This window comes from Mustela lutreola, chromosome 13 (assembly GCF_030435805.1).
Source record: "Mustela lutreola isolate mMusLut2 chromosome 13, mMusLut2.pri, whole genome shotgun sequence".
NCBI lineage: Eukaryota > Metazoa > Chordata > Mammalia > Carnivora > Mustelidae > Mustela > Mustela lutreola.
The window spans coordinates 30,801,579-30,818,022 of NC_081302.1; the positions used below are offsets into that span (position 1 = coordinate 30,801,579).

Below are 16,444 nucleotides of genomic sequence, written 5' to 3' on the forward strand. Positions count from 1 at the left end.
TTTTTTTAAAATATTTTATTTATTTATTTGACAGACAGAGATCACAAGTAGGCAGAGAGGCAGGCAGAGAGAGAGAGGGGGATGCAGGCTCCCCACTGAGCAGAGAGCCCGATGCGGGGCTCGATCCCAGGACCCTGGGATCATGACCTGAGCCAAAGGCAGAGGCTTTAACCCACTGAGCCACCCAGGCACCCCAATAGCTTTGCCCTCTTAAATAACACAAGGAATTTAGAATACATTCACTGTAATAACTCCTTGCTTATATCTGTTGCTAAAGTTGCAATTTTTTTTTAAAAGATTTTATTTATTTGAGAGAGAGAGAGTAAGAGAGAGCATGAGAGGGGAGAAGGTCAGAGAGAGAAGCAGACTCCCTGTGGAGCTGGGAGCCCAATGTGGTCCTTGATCCTGGGGCTCCGGGATCATGACCTGAGCTGAAGGCAGTCACTCAACCAACTGAGCCACCCAGCGCCCTAAATTTGCAATTTTTAACCCCATGAAACATTTTTGTTATTTTACAAAATCAATATTTTTAATTACTCACATATATACTTTCCCCCCCCTGTCATCCTGTATTATATCTCCGACTCTTCATCCATGGTATTTTTCCTGAGAAATTTTTATAACAAAAGGCAATATATTGCAGTGATTAACAGCATGGCTTCCAGAGCCAAACTCTTTTTACTTTTTACACTGCTTTTTATTTCTGCTTTATCAATAAGGAAACTGTGGCAGAGGGTTACCCAGCAACATGCCTAGGGTCACATTTAGTAAGTTGTAGGGGCAGGATTTGGGTCCACTAACTCCTTATATCTAAACCTGGTAGCACCCCTTCCCCTGTGGAGGATTTGTAAAAACCCATGGTGTAAGAAATCTGTTGGTGGCACAGTAGGCCAGAGGCCTTCTCCACTGTCAGCAAATTTACATGTAGGTTCAAATTCCCCCTACACCTTGAGGTTCGTGAAGTTCATAAAGAAGTCCTCTGTAAAGATTAACTTTATAAGCAAATTAGAGGTGACTTGAATTTCAGCCTTATGAATGCTTATAAAATCAATTTCTCTGTGTTTCTTACATGTTTATTATTTTGCTTTAGGTAATTGGAACTGTCTGGCAAAATTTATAGGACAAGACTCCTTCCATAAAAATCCAATTCTGTTTCTGGACTCTCTCCAACTTGCTTCCCTTATTCTGGGCCGACCGACTGTAAGCCCTGGCTTTAAAAGCTAATCACCGAATTCTCCCCAATATAAAGTCACTTAGATGTTGATAAGCCTCAGGAGAGATTGTATGTTGGAATTGTTAAATGCTAGATAGATTTTGAAACCATCTCTGGTGGAGAGGGTCCTTTCAGCAGAGTGGTCAGCACAGAACAATCTTCTAGGTCTTCTAGATTCTCGATGATCTCTAAAAGCCTTTCTATGGTGTCACAGGACAGCATGCTGGAGGCATTGGCTCTGAACTTCTCTCGCAGGTCTTCCTGGCTCAGTGGTTTTCTCCAGTGGCCGTAGAAGGTGTCCGAGCACTCTGTAAAGGTGGCTCCATCCCTGAGAGTGACACTTATCTCGCAGTACAGTGTGTCGAAGCTGGGCCGGTTGTCCGGAGGGTGCTCCAGCTCCACCTTCCTGAGCAACTCTCTCACCTGTGGCCTGTCGATCTGGCATTTGTGGAATGAGGGGACGGTGATGCCTCCGTCGAGCAGTGTGGTGCAGGCCACATACTGGAACGAATGACGAGCTGCGTGCTCTGAGTCTGGGAAGGGCCTGTTGACATACTGGACATCTGGAATTCTGAGCACAATTCTCTCAACATGGTCAGTGGGAAGCAGGGCTCCGTCTGTGATGAGGTGCTTCCGGACGGACGCAGCTGCGTCCGCCACCCAGTGCGTGGCCAGATGTGCAGGGAACCGCTTGAATGCCACGTCCTGCTGGCCCAGCAGCCAAGTGTGGGAATCTAGGTCTGGAAGAGCTTGTGGGGAATAGTTGGCATAGAAAGCCCCAAAGCCCGTCTGCATATCCAAGACCTGCTTGTTTCCTTGGAGACCCAGCATCGCTAGAAAAGCCGATTCCATGCCATGCCTGGCAGCATTGCCCATATGAAGAGGCTTGGTCTGAGTGGCAGCATTTGCCATGGGTGCCCCGGCATGAGAGACAGCAATAGCCAGGGCCTCTTGGCACTTAGCCATGCTGAGCCGTAAAAGCTTGGATGCTGCGGCCGCGCTCCCCAAAGTTCCTACCACTGAAGGGGGGTGGAATCTGAAAAGTGAAAAAAGAAAAAGAGCAAAGAGCTGGAGATTACAGACCTCAGTCACCAGAAGGCAGTGGTATAGTAGTTGGGAGTATAGATCCTGCAGACCTGCTGCCTGGGTTCAAATCTTCACTCTGCCACTTACTAGCTGTGTGATCCTAGGAAAGTCACTCAACTTCTCTGTGCCTGCTTCCTCTCTCACAAAATGGTGCTAATAATGATATCTACCCCATAGGGTTTTGTGAGTTTTGAATGAATCCACATACTTATAATAGTGCCTGATGCAGTAAATTTTTAATAATTATTGCCAGAAAGCCAAAAGTTGTTTGCTGAAATCATAGGTAGCCATAAAAATATGGCAAGTAGCCATAAAAATGGAGAGCCTGGTAGAAACTGTGAAAATTCACTGAGAATTCCAACCTACTTCTCTCCTAGCAGGTGGGATCAAGTAAAAAGGAAATACAAGATTGAACTATATGATACAGTCAACATGTGACCATTTTTGATTAATCAATTGAACAGTTTCACGATCTTCTGAATGTTCTTGGTCTGAAGGACCTTAGCAAATGTCAAAGTAGATTCTGCTTTGAGATGGGATTAGGAAGGTTCAGAGTACCCGTGGATACCAGAATGACAGGAATCATCCTTAAGCACGAGGCTCTGATTAATTTTATGCTCATGGTTGCTTGACTCTCTAAACCCAAAGGAGACTTTTCATTAGTACTTCTGAAGCCATACCTTTGTTTATGGATATATGGTTGATATGTGATGGGAAAATTGACTTAGCAGTCAGCGCTAATGTGATTATCTTCAACTGAGCTAACCTCTATGTCAGAAGGCTCCACAGAGATAACGATTGACAGGTGAAGGGGAACTTGTGTGCCTCTGCAGGGGACAGATTCTCTCCGTACCTCTTTGGTATGTCACTGGCTTCCTTGGAGAAATGCATTAATTGGCCTTGTACTTCAATCCCAACATTGAAAGCGAGCAGCATATCAAGGCCAGAAAACTTCTGACTTGAAGGGAGAGCTTCTGTTAAAGCCATGAGGACAGGAAGGACAGCTCCAGAAGGGTGGGTGGCGGGATGCCATGTGTCGTCAAAATCCATTGAGTGAATCTGTGTAAACAGACACACAAAAACCAAGAAAGTATTTCCCTGAATGCAATGACCAGTAAGAGTTTAGTTTAGTAATAACTTTATTTGATATGAGATTTTTAGACCCTATGATCTGAACATAAAACCTAGAAGCTGGCTGTAATTCTTGATCATGTGGCTGGGCACAGGACATGCTGTCCTCTGCCCAGAGCAGACAGGACTTTGGGGAGCAACTAGAAAGCCTATCAATTAGCTCAGATCTTACCCAGGTGGCCAGAGCTCTCTGCCACAGCACCTGGGAAGAGCTATATCCCCCTTAAAAATAAGGCTGTGAAAGTAGGTGGTTGTTCCTTTTTCCCTCCTCCACCCTTCAAACAAGTTGCACTAAAAGTTTAATGCCATTTATTCCATATCAGATCATAAATTTTTGTACCTTTTTATTATGAAATAATTTCAAACTTTCGGGGAAGTTGCAATAACTCTTGAACTCAGAATAACTATTTTTAGCGTGAGCAGGGGAGAGAGGAAGAGGGGAAAGAAGTAGACTCCCCACTGAACCGGGAGCCCATCTCAGGGCTTGATCTGTAGACCCAGAGATCATGACCTGAGCCGAAAGCAGATGCTTAACCAATCTAAGCCACCCAGGTGCCCCAACTATGAAGCTATGTTTTAAAATCATTATTTGCTGCTCCAAGGTTTTATTTCTCTTCATTCTAGACATTTATTTATCCCTTATATGAAATAGTAATAACCAGAAGTTCCTTAAAAATAGAATTCCAGGGGCACCTGGTTGACTCAGTCGTTAAGAGTCTGCTTTCAGCTCAGGTTCGGATCCCAGGGTCCTGGGATGGAGCCCCACATCAGAATCCCGGCTCAGCAGGGAGAAGCCTGCTTCTCCCACTCTCCCTGCTGATGTTTCCTCTCTCACTATGTTTCTCTCTGTCAAAGAAATAAATAAAATCTTAAAAAATAATAATAAAATTCCATATTGGGGCACCTGGGTGGCTTGGTCAGTTAAGCGTCTGCCTTTGGCTCAGATCATGATCTCAGGGTCCTGGGATGGAGCCCCATGTTAGATTCTCTGTTCAGCAGGGAGTCTGCTTCTCCCTCTCTCTCTTCCTCTCCTCCTGGCTCATGCTCTTTCTCTCTCTTTCACTCAAATAAATAAATAAATAAGATCTTTTAAAAAATAGAATTCCATATCTATGGGATATGGTTGGTCTGGACACTGGACATTTACTGCTGGATGTGCTATTGGGTTTAACTTTTAATATTCTGAGTTACTGTCCCACAAACCATAAGAATATCTCAGAAATCCCAACACATTCATATCTAACTTATATCTTGTATATAGATACAGACTGCCACTGATACACAAAGCGAAAAAATTGTCAGATGAAAAGTGCTGATTTTTGCTTCAGAAAATATCGACTGCATGTGGTCATTGTTTCTTTCTCAATAATTATCTGGTGACTGAGAGGATGGATGAAAAGCTGGTTATTGAAGAGAAACTGGTACTGGTCACAACACAAGGAACTGAGTTTGGATATCAGGTTTTGTATTTTTTGCTATATATATATTCCAGATTTAGATAGCTTACACTGTTTTTATCTAAATCCTCCATCTTATTTCCCATACTTCACAATTTGTTTGAAAAGTATCAATTCACTGTCAAACACGAAAAGTAAAGTAAGTACATAGAAAAGAGGACAGACCACTTCATCTCCCTGAACTTCAGTGGCTCATCCATGAAATATGGAAACTGAAAGATTTCTGAGATACTTCCTGGCTCTGAAATTGTTATTGCTTAACAGTTGAAAAGATTTGTAAACCTCCTTACAGCCACACCATTCACAAAAGCAGCATATGGCGGCGGGAGTCTTAACTCTGGTCGACCCCAAACACTGCTGGACACATTGGAACTGTAGATCTGAAACGAAAGAATATCAGTGAGCCATACAGAGTGGAAACACAGCATGCCAAGTTGCTGCTTCAAGAGCCGTTCCTCATATTTGGAGGCATTACTTGAATAGTCCTTATATGAACACTTCGTTGTGGATCGTAGCCTTAACCACTGCATTCCTCTCTTCCTTGTAGAAGAACACAACTTTCTCCATGGAAAGGAGAGGAGATGTTGTTTCTCTGTCCCAGTCTAAGATCCACAGGTGTGCCTGGGGATGCAGTCTGAATTTATTCTTATTTATGCCTTGAGGTTAAACAGGAGGGAAGGTGGACCAGTTGTCCGTACCAAGCACATCTTTTGGAGAGTGGGTATTCTGTCTCCCGCATATACACCCACTCTGCTCAGAGTGCTGAACCAGCTTTTTCTCCAGAGACTTTTAAAGCCTTTGCCTGAATAAATAGTAGATGCTATTAGGGAAGACACTCTTCCTAAAATTGGTCTTCAGACAGTAACTTAGTGAAGAATACGGATGAATATTAAAACTCGGATAAATATAGCATAAAATTGTATACAACAATCCTACGCACACCAAGTACTATCTCCAAAACAGAGTAGAATAATAGGCTATAAACACACATCCCCGGGCACATTGGTGGGTATACGTCATGAGCAGGCTTTTTTTTTTTTTTTAAGTTTTATTTATTTATTTGACAGATCACAGGTAGGCAGAGGGGCAGGCAGAGGAGTAGGGGGTGCGGGGAAGCAGGCTCCCCACTAAGCAGAGAGCCCGATGTGGGGCTTGATCCCAGGACCCTGGGATCATGACCTGAGCCCAAGGCAGAGGCTTTAACCCACTGAGCCACCCAGCCGCCCCCCAAACTTCTTACCTTACTATATTCGCTGACTTTGTGAAACACTTCTGTACTTGTTCCCAGGAAGCCAACGCCCAGAGTATCCAGAATCATTCTCTTGCTTCTTTGAATAACATGATCGGTCAGGTGCCCCACGGCCAAGCCATGGATCACTCTGGCAAAGCTTTCTGTGACAGACTTTTAAAAAAAGAGTGTTAGAACAGTGCTATACTCAATCGTTATTTGCTTATTCCTTGCTATACAAGAGCTTAAGGTACTTTTATATGAAGAGTTTTGCTCTTTATATAACTAGGGGATTAACTAGGGGAAACCTAGTTAATCAACTTAAGTTCAGTTCCTGAGAAATGATAAGCACGGAGCCCCTGCTCTGTGTGAGGCGAAGGGATGTGGAAATATGCAATAGCCAGTTTCTGTCCTCGAGTTGAGGACACAGACCAACATGCAGATGTTGGCCACAGAGTGCGTGGGCTATGGCAGAGCAAAGCACAGAGTGAGGAGACGATAGGGGGATATCTTGCCCGTAAGGTGGGCATGCTGGGGCCGGTGGGTCATCTAGGAGCTGCCGTTATTAGATACGTGCCAGGTGTCACGCTGACTCTTGTAAATACAGTATCTACTGTGCCACAAGTTTCTGGGTAGGTGTTATGAGCGTCATCTTGCTTTGCAGGTGAGGAGACCCAGACTTGATGTCACTGAGTTACACAACTCTTAAATGGAGGACTTTGGACACAAATTCCTATGGGTCTAACTCCAGACTGCTGCATGTAATTATTAAGCCGTGTTTCCTGAAGAGGAAAACAAACATTGAAACACACAGAGTTCTTGTTGAAAATGAGAACTGGTCCCTACTCTGGATCTCCAGAATGAGAATACCCCCCCCCCCAAGTGAACTAGAAGCTTTGGAAGCAAAGAACAGGATTCTGTGTTTTCATTAAGATCTTTAGGTGATTCTTAAATGTTCTAGTGCTATTGTGGCCAATGTGGTAGCTACTCTCCACCTGGGCTATCGAGCATTTGGAAATGTGGCTAGTCCAAACTAGAATGTGTCACAAGAGTAAAATAAACACTGAATTTTGAAGACTTAGTAGGAAAAAAAAATCTATAGAGGATCTCAAAAATAATTGTAAAATATTGATTACATGCGAAGATGACAGTATTTAGGATGTATTGGTAAGTGAAATATACCATTATAATTCATTTTATCGGCTTCTTACTTTTTAAAATATGGCCACTAGAAAATTTAAAATACACTTGAGAACCACTTCCTGTTCGTTCTTGTTGGTAGAGATCACCTGGAGGTGTGGATACCTGGCCTGGTTATGAAGTCTTAGGGGAGTCAGCAGGGGAAGGTGCCCAGGACAAGGATGGATGTTAAAGGCAGAGGTGGCAGTACAGACTGGGGCTTGGAGGTGCGAGAGATGCAGTGATTTAGGCAAAGCCCAGCTGCAGAGCTGTACACAGTGGGCAGAGGTGAGAGGGCTTTGCAGGCTAGGACTGAGTGGCGGAAGTTCCACCAGGCTGGAGTCTGTGACTTAAAGGGGAGCCATAGTGCTAGCTTTAAAAAGGTCGATATTATCAGACTGTGTCTTGCAGATATTCGGAGGCCCTTGTGTAGCAAATGGATTGAGAGGATAGACAAGGGCAGGCAAAAGCCTGGGGTCTGGGCAGTGATATGGCAGTGCCCTCTGCCAAGAGAGGGAGCACAGGAAGAGGGGCTGCTGTCCAGACAGTGATGATGGTCTTGCTGTGAACTTGCTGAATGTGAAATGCCCATGCCCATCCTAGCGGAGAAGACCATTCCGCTGTCGCCCACAAACCAGATCATCAAAACCTGCAGTATTATTTGCAGCAGACTGTTTTGCAGTTCCTTTAAATATCAAGTTCTTCAATGTGTAGGCAATGATTTTGTTTTCTACACGTCTTCCCAAGAGAACATCTATTATGTGTAGCTAAAAACACCCACTCTTCAATTGTGTCTCAGACATGCCTAGCACTTAGCACCACTTAGTAAATGTCAGCTTGTTTCCCTTTTCTGCTCTGATTATTGCATCATTGTACAACTTCCTTTGCCTCTCTGAGCATCAGATACCCATTTTAAAACATTAGCTATATAGGGCGAGGGGTTTTTGAATCAGAGGATCTGGGGTGTCTGGGGTTCCCTGATTGATCGGTGTGTGGGCAGAGGTACAGAGATGGAACCAGTGCCCAGCTGAAAGTCCTCAACCTGGCCACCAGCTAGTCCCCTATTTTCAGTCTTCAGATGACCAAGTCTCAGAACCAGTGCCATTTTCAAAAGGATGGGCTACGTGGTATGTCTCTGAAGCTCTGATAGAAAGGTGAAGGGAGCCTGTGGTGGGAGAGAGCAGGAGAGAAGATGGATGGGAGAGTGAGGGTGTTGGCATGGATGCTTCTAATTAGGATGGAGAATAACAAAACTTTGATTGTCCTGCTGCTAGGAATGTGGGTAAACATATTTAGGGACAGAGGCAGGGAAGGAAGAAAAAGCATTGGTTTCATGATCCACCAAGTGAAACTTAAAGTTTTGAGAACTGATTGGATCCCTTGTTCTAAGCAAAATGACCTCTTTTCAAGCTTTCTTTCCATCCCCACAGCTCCTACAGTTGAGGGCACTTAGTGATTAGTCATTCATCTCTCCAGGGTTTGATTTGGCTTGGGAGAGGCTTATGGGGAGCGTGTGTCATCGGCCCACCAACGTGAAGCCTGGAAAGGGATTGTGGCATCTGTTTGCATGATCCCGGGGTGCTAGTGACCTACAAAGGTACGCCCCCTGGGGATCTCCTGACAAGTCCTGCATAGCACCAGTGTCCCACAGAAATTCTCCCAAGGAAGAAGGGCACGTGAGACCGTAAACATGCAACTGCTCAGCTGTCTGCAGGATCGAGCCTGTCTATTTCTAAAATGTTTTTTGGTCTTCCTGATTTTCTCATGGCATTTACAACTTTGTAGTAAAATACTGTGATCAGTGTATAAATTAGGGCAAAATGTGCAGCCATTTGATAAATATTTTACAAGGCCTTGCCACATGTCTGGCACTGTGCTAAGCTTTCTAAAATACCAAACCAAGATGTTAGAATTCCTGCCACAGAAAGATCATCTTCTCCAGGGAACTAAGGACAGCAAACAGATCATCAGGAGGCAATCTGGCCATTCCGGGATGGACACAGACAAAACCGAGAGATTAAAATTCAGTGAACTTGTAATGATTCATTTTCTTCCTAATTCTATGCAACAGAATCACATCTCTTACTGGGAAGGCACCAATGAAAAAAAAGTTGCAGGTAATTAGATAGCCCAGAGGCTGTGAGAAATGCCAAAATGCCATTTTTGATGAAGAAGCAAGAAGCTATAAGGACACTGAGAAAAGGAGAGGTAGGCTAGAACACCAATTTAAATAAGCCATGTAAAATGTAACAATACCTTGAGCATCATGTCGAAAGCAGAGGCTCTCTCAGGCACGAACCAGAGGAGGACTTAGTTAGCTAGGTGACTCCCTTTATACCTTTCACTCCAGCCCATTCCCTTTCTCTGCGTTGTGACGCTAAAGTTTCCACAATTTCAACACCTCCCATATACGTACGCTCACTTCAGCTTCCCGGTGATGAGCTGTCTAACCTACCAGGGGATGAAGAAAGAAACAAGGAAGGAACAGAGAGATGGTCAAATGATTTCTCACAGACCTTGGGGAAGTGCACTGACAGCGAAGCTAGGATTGCATCTTGGGCTTAGATGCCTTGCATCAAACACAGAACAATATGCACTTCTTTATCCAGTACTCCCACTTCAAAAAATTTATACTGAGGAAATCAGCATGGATGTATGTAAGAATCTAGTGAAAAAAAAGTGCACAGATTTGCTAGAAGATTGAAAATTAGAAACAATCAATTCTAAGAAAATTAGGAACAATTTTACCCCATGGAGTAAAATAGGGCATGGGTGGTGTTCAAGGACACTCATTTCTCCCTTCCTTGTCAGTCCCTTGGTCACCATTGTCTGGGGACAAGTGTGCCAGCCTGAGTTCCTGGTAGCTTGAGATGAAGAATCTAGAAGGTCATTGGGAGTTAATCATACTTTTCCCCAGCTCGATCCTTATTTGGTCCTGCCCTGCATTTTTACAGATTCAGATCTCTGGTTCCTGGTCCCCTGCCCAGTTGCTGGGATACACTGCCTGCCTCCCTGCCCTTGCCCAGGGCAATTGCCCCATAGCTTCTTTGCTTATGATTAGTCACTGTGTCTTGGCTACTCTGGATCTCTCTCTGCTTCTCTGGGTAATTACTGTTTCCCTTGGGCTGTCTAGTCTTAGACAGTTGGTTTATACTCATAGTGGTCCCCAAAACAGGTTATTTAACATCTGAGCAATTCCTAAGACCACTTTTACATGAAATGAAAAATAGGCTAAGATAACTTTAAGCATCTCATCGTGGAAAAGCTTTATAACAGAATGATGAGGGGCGCCTGGGTGGCTCAGTCGGTTGAGTATGTGCCTTTCCTCTGGGGTCATGATTCCAGGGTCCTGGGATGGAGCTTGCATCTCCCTCTCCCTCTGCCTGCTCCTCCCCGTGCTTGTGTGCTCTCTCTCCCTCTCCTCTCTGTCAAATAAATAAAATCTTAAAAAAAAAAAAATAAAATAAAGATATGATGGGTTTAGTAAGTCTGATGAACTTTAACAAGTTTTGCCTGTATTTTTGTTTTAATGTGTCAACTTGGCTAGGCTATGGTATCTGTGGATTGGGTCAAATACCAGTATAGATATTGCTTTGAAGGTATATTAACATTTAAATCAATAGACTTTGAGGAAAGCAGGTTATTTTCTATAATGGGCCTCATCCAATGAATAGAAGTCCTTCGGAGAAAATACTGAGATCCCCCAAGAGGGAAGGAATTCTGCCTCCAGACCACGGTTCAGACTGAAGTCTCCTGGTCCGCTCTTCCCTGGGTCTTCAGCCTGCCAGCCTCCCCTGCAGATTTCATACTAACCAGCCTTTGTGATCACATGAACTGATTCTCTGAAATCTCTATCTTACTTGCATGCATTCTAGTCAAACACACACACACACATATACACACACACAGCACACACACATTCTATTGGTTTTGTTTCTCTGCGGAACCCTAATACAAAATGCCCTCAGGACCAGTAGCTTCCATATCATTTGTCTTTGTATCTCCAGTACCTTTAATAGTCTCTGCCCCATTCTGGGTGCTGTGTGAATGAATGTGTGAGGGAAGGCATGACTGTGTACCCTATGTGGGTATGGTAGCTCCAAGTCCCTCCCGTATTCTACTTTTTGGACAGTTGAGAAATTGCATTTCAGCTCCGGGAGGAACATTCTACCTACTTGTCCAAAGATGGATGGCAAGAGGTTTTCCTGAAAGGCTCTGGAGCTCCTCTGCATGCGTGGACTTTTGGAAGGCTGGGACCAGTTTCAGCTCAGGAGCTCAGCCTGCGGAGGGATGAAATCTGACCTTGGGACCAGTTGGCGGCATGGAGTCATGAGAGGAGTTTAAAGAGACAAACTGGCCAACCCAGTAGGGCTTTGCTAGGAATGTGCCTTCATGAGGTCATGTGTGCGACCCCACTGGATCCAGCCCTGAGTGCTGAGCTCCACTGGGGAGGGATGCCTCACCCTCTTAAAAGGTGGAGGCATAGATCAGAATGCCAGTCTGTCATTTTATACCTTTGGGTTGCAAGGCTAGGTACTTTGACCGTGGAGCGTCCTTACCAGAGCTGGGAAGCCAGGTCGGGAATGGCAGGCTGCTTGCGGAGTCTAGGACTGGAACACAACAGTGGCAGCAGAATTCAAGGACATTCACCAGGACATTCACATGTCCCTGCCCCCACACAGGGGCTACTTCTCTGTTGGTCTTCACCAGATGCAGTCCTTTCAGGTTATGCTAGATGGTCTCTGTTTACTTCTTTTTCTTTATTCCCCTTCAAGAATCCGTACTGATCATCTTCCTCTTCTTGTTGCAACACTCCCATACATGACAGCACATTCTTGTTTGGTCATGTTTTCAGTATAGTTCTCAGAAATTACACTTGACTTCTTGTAACTGGGAAGGTGTATCCTTACTTGTGGCATATCATGTCTTCCTGAAGTATCTTCATGGTCCTGAGACCTTGTCGTTGCTCTTAGAAATCTGTGGTTTCATCTCATCTTTAGTATGGGTCATTTGTACAGAACCCAGTTGTCATGTGTGGATTTTGCTAGTTTAATTTGGAGAGGTATTCTGTGTGCCCCTGCCCTGGGGGTCCCTCATGTTGCTCCAGTGAATGAATAACAAGGAATAGGCCCAAGAATGAATAGGACTGATCATGTTTCAAAGTATTAAAATTTTAAGGTAAATAAGTAGTGGAAAGTTGGGGTGGAAGAAAGAAAATGATTAGGAATGACATGATTAAAAACTAAAATAAGGGGCGCCTGGGTGGCTCAGTGGGTTAAGCCGCTGCCTTCGGCTCAGGTCATGATCTCAGGGTCCTGGGATCGAGTCCCGCATCAGGCTCTCTGCTCAGCAGGGAGCCTGCTTCCTCCTCTTTCTCTCTCTGCCTGCCTCTCTGCCTACTTGTGATCTCTCTCTGTCAAATAAATAAAAATAAAATCTTTTAAAAAAAACAAACTAAAATAAGTCCAAAAGCAAGGTTGAATATGGCCCAACAAGGATAGAGTAGGCAAGTAAGCTAAAAATATGAAATGCCACACAGTACACTTGCATAAGTTGTGAACTGCTTCATATGTAGGAGGACTCCACGTACATCGCAGACATTGTAGCTTTGTAGAACTACTATGATAATTGTGTAGCAGAAGACATGAAGTTTTTCATTCCAATGAGATCATTATAACAGTTTTTCAGATGAGGAAAGTGAAGTATGCTGGAAGACCATTCTGCATGGGTCTCACACATATCTCCACATTTTGCCAGCAGACGCACTGACTCTTTATTTCAGAATATCTTTTGAAGAATGTGCGTAGTAAACAGCCTTTGAAAGTAGAAGTATTATTTCTTTGGAGGAAAGGGCAGGCAGGCTTACTGCCTACTATAAAAGACTTAGGTTCCTGAATTCAGGGTTCTTCTCTCGTAATAAAGTTTGCTGTATGTGCAGATGTCTCCTTTTTCTGTTGTTGTGGGAAAGGGGGCTTTCTTCCTGCAAGAAAAACTGATATTCTTTCTGTGAGTAATTCTCTGTGAGAACAAAAGTTCTTTGTCTCTGGCCCAGTTGTCTCATGTCTTCAGCCACCATCCATGAAACTGCGGTAGGCTACATCGTTAGCTTGCTTGTACGATAATGTCTCAGTCCTTGACAAGAAGTCTGGAAGAAGGGGAGCATTTTTCTGAAGAGCAAAAAGGTACTCTCTGAACAACCAGGAGCCAGAAAAGAGTGAGCTAAGTTCAGAGCATAACATAAAGAGGAGACAAGGTGGAGATAATCAGCAGGGACTGTTTTTCTAGCCATTTCATTGATCATCTATGTAGAGTTAAGCCCGTTACAACTAAGATCAGTGTTGACCTGAGTGTAAGATCCTTGACCCTTTCTACCTAAAAAAACTCAAGTAGGGGAGATTTTAGAAATCTGTTCCTCAGGTCAGGCCCCAGACTACAGAAACAGACTCTCTAGGGGTGACATGCAGGAATCAGTATTTTTTTAATCCTCCCCAGATGATTCCATTTGTAGCCAAGGTGAGAGCCTAAGATCCTGAGATTTACTGATGATGTTACTGTTCTCCTGTGGAGTCAGCCCTTACTGGTCTCCCAGCTTCCACTCTGGGATTTAAGGCTTGCTGCCTCTCCAGATATGTGCCTGGCTTTGTGAAGAGCCCTACAGTTGCTCTAGCTCTAGACTGCTCTTTCTCAGTCTTTCCCTGGGGCCCACAGAACTCTCCAGATGCTGTCTCTTCTCTCCATGCAGTTCTGACTTTTGTCTGATTTCTCCTAAGCTGTGTCAGGTTCCACTGGGCCACAAATTATTTCTTTAATGACCCTTAGCACTGGAAAAAAAAAAATGTAGGGCCCTTCTGCCCTTTATGCCTACTTGTAATAAAAATTTATGAGACACTGAATATTAGGCACTATTTTAAGAGCTTTATATATATTAATGTACTGTTTAATTCTCACAAAATGTGAGATCCAGGTGAGGAAGCTGTGGTGGTGAGAGCTGAGTGACTTGCCTGAGGTCACCCCATGACGTGGGAGAGCCAGGACTTAGAGATGGGCAGTCTGGCTCCAGACTCAGCCATGCTAAATGGTAAAAGGAGTGTAAAGAAGTTGAATGATATGTTTCCCCCAGGTATCTACTTTGATGCTTTTATGGGAGGAAATGTCAAATTCTTTCAAAAATTTAGTCTTACATTTTTGGTGTCCCTGCTTAACAGCTGCTGTAAGCACTTGCCCATTTCCTCCATTGGGCAACTGAGCGCTGCTGTGTTACCTCATGTCACCCTTCCCTGACGCTGGCTGGGGGCATCAGTGCTGCCTGCATATTGGATGCAGAGGACATACCTGCTTGACAAAGTTTCAGCTGGCACCTGGCAGCGTCTGTTACCCCAAAGCCGACTCACTAGTGTGGATGGATCTGTTAAATGCTCCTTTCCATAACTGAGCATTAGCCTGTCTGGCTTGGTTGTCTGAGTCCCAAGACAGCCTTGGGTCTCTTCATCATGGGAAATAACCCAACACTTAGTTCATCTAGGCAAGCAGATTTACTTGTTTAGAAGAGTGGTTCTCAAACTGTGTCTATCAGGGTCACCTGGAGGACTTGTCCCTAGAGTTTCTTTTACAAAGTCTGGGAGGAGGTCCAAAAATGAGCATTTCTGACAAGTTCTCAGGTGGTGTCCCTGCATCTGGTGCCATAACCATGTTCTGGGAACCATAGGCTTACACCAGTGCTGCTGCAGTGTGTTCTAGACATCAGCATCTGCTGGTTGCTGGAAATGCAGAATTCTAGGCCCAGCCTGGACCTATCAAATCAGAATCTGTTCAGTAAGTTTCTCAGCATGTGATTTGGGAGCACCTTTAATCATGAGAAGTATTAGTTTAGATCATGTGTTTTGATTCCATTTAGGACTTTTAATGTCAAACAAGAAAAACCTTATTGGATATCAATAGCCAAAGGACATTATACTATATTGTGGCCACAAAGGAGACCAAATAAGAATTTATGGGTGACTGAGGACAAATCTATTACAACTCACTCCGGATGATTCAGCACTGTGTCCTTACAGAGAGAAGGTAATGTCTTCAAATTGTTAGCAATTTTAAAAGATTATTAATACTCATACGCTCAATGCAGCCTAATGCCAAAGGGGAAAAATGAGCTTTTTTAACTCCTTCTCTTTCAGTAAAACAATGGATGGCATAACATACACACTCAGTTTAAAGGTTACTTAGAGTTTGAATACTCCGAAAATCAGTCAGTTAGAAATACAGACTGTTAGTTCTGGGTCACTGATGGTAGGAGATAGAAAAAAAAGTGCTATTTTTACAGTTATTCTTACATTTTGGAAAAAAATAAAGATAGACAAGATAAAGTATGTCAGCTTTGCTTTCTAAAAAGTGGGAAGAAAAAGATTATCGAGATTCTTGTTATGTTTCCTAAGTTTCAATGAAGACTTTTGGATATTGAAAGTCAAAGATGAACAACCAGATGAGCATCCAAACACAGTAAGAGAAAATAATTTGCACGAGTCAGTAAATTCTGACATGCTGCACGAGAATAATCAAGCAATACCAACAAAACTGCTATTTCAAGCCCAAAATGTACAAAATGGAATAATTTAGTAAATGTTTCTGAAATATAAAATCTCAATGATACAAAAGCCCCAAACTTAGTAATCCAAATAACCATCTTTCTTGAGTGTGTATGTTGTGCCAGGAACTGAGCTAAGAGCTTTATCTACGTTCAACACAATCTCATTGCCCATCCTGGTCCCATGGCTGCTGGTATTTTGCAGATGAGGAGACCAAAGCTCAAGGAGCCAAGAGTCTGTATGCTTCTTTACTTCTCCATGCTGTCAGTGTGGACACTGTCTGCGAGAACCTTTTGAAATACTTATTAGTTTATTTTGCCTGAATGTTGCTGGTAGGAAGATACAGAGGAAAACATTCACATATTTACTTACTTTGCCTTTTAGTAAGATGAAGAATATTGGGACGCCTGGGTGGCTCAGTGGGTTAAAGCCTCTGCCTTCAGCTCAGGTCAGGATCTCAGGGTCCTGGGATCAAGCCCCGCGTCAGGCTCTCTGCTCAGTGGGGAGACTGTTTCCCCCTCACTCTCTGCTTGCCTCTCTGCCTACTGTGATCTCTGTCAAAAAAAAAAAA

At 43.7% G+C, this 16,444-nt stretch overlaps 1 protein-coding gene across 4 annotated transcripts; it reads right to left on the reverse strand.

Moving 5' to 3' along the window:
* Positions 1–272: 272 nt before the first annotated feature.
* On the reverse strand, positions 273–16,385 carry ACOD1 (aconitate decarboxylase 1). 4 transcript variants are annotated; one of them, XM_059144234.1, is made up of 5 exons: positions 16,246–16,385; positions 6,128–6,289; positions 5,178–5,267; positions 3,153–3,358; positions 273–2,249 (listed from the first exon to the last, which is right to left on the reverse strand). In XM_059144234.1, exons 2-5 carry the CDS (start codon positions 6,203–6,205, stop codon positions 1,304–1,306), a joined length of 1,320 nt encoding a protein of 439 aa, XP_059000217.1. In that variant the 5' UTR covers positions 6,206–6,289; positions 16,246–16,385; the 3' UTR covers positions 273–1,303. The 4 variants fall into 4 exon arrangements, with proteins under 4 accessions (XP_059000217.1, XP_059000215.1, XP_059000216.1 ...); XM_059144232.1 differs by lacking the exon at positions 16,246–16,385 and adding an exon at positions 9,551–9,721; XM_059144233.1 differs by lacking the exons at positions 5,178–5,267; positions 16,246–16,385 and adding an exon at positions 9,551–9,727.
* Positions 16,386–16,444: the final 59 nt, after the last annotated feature.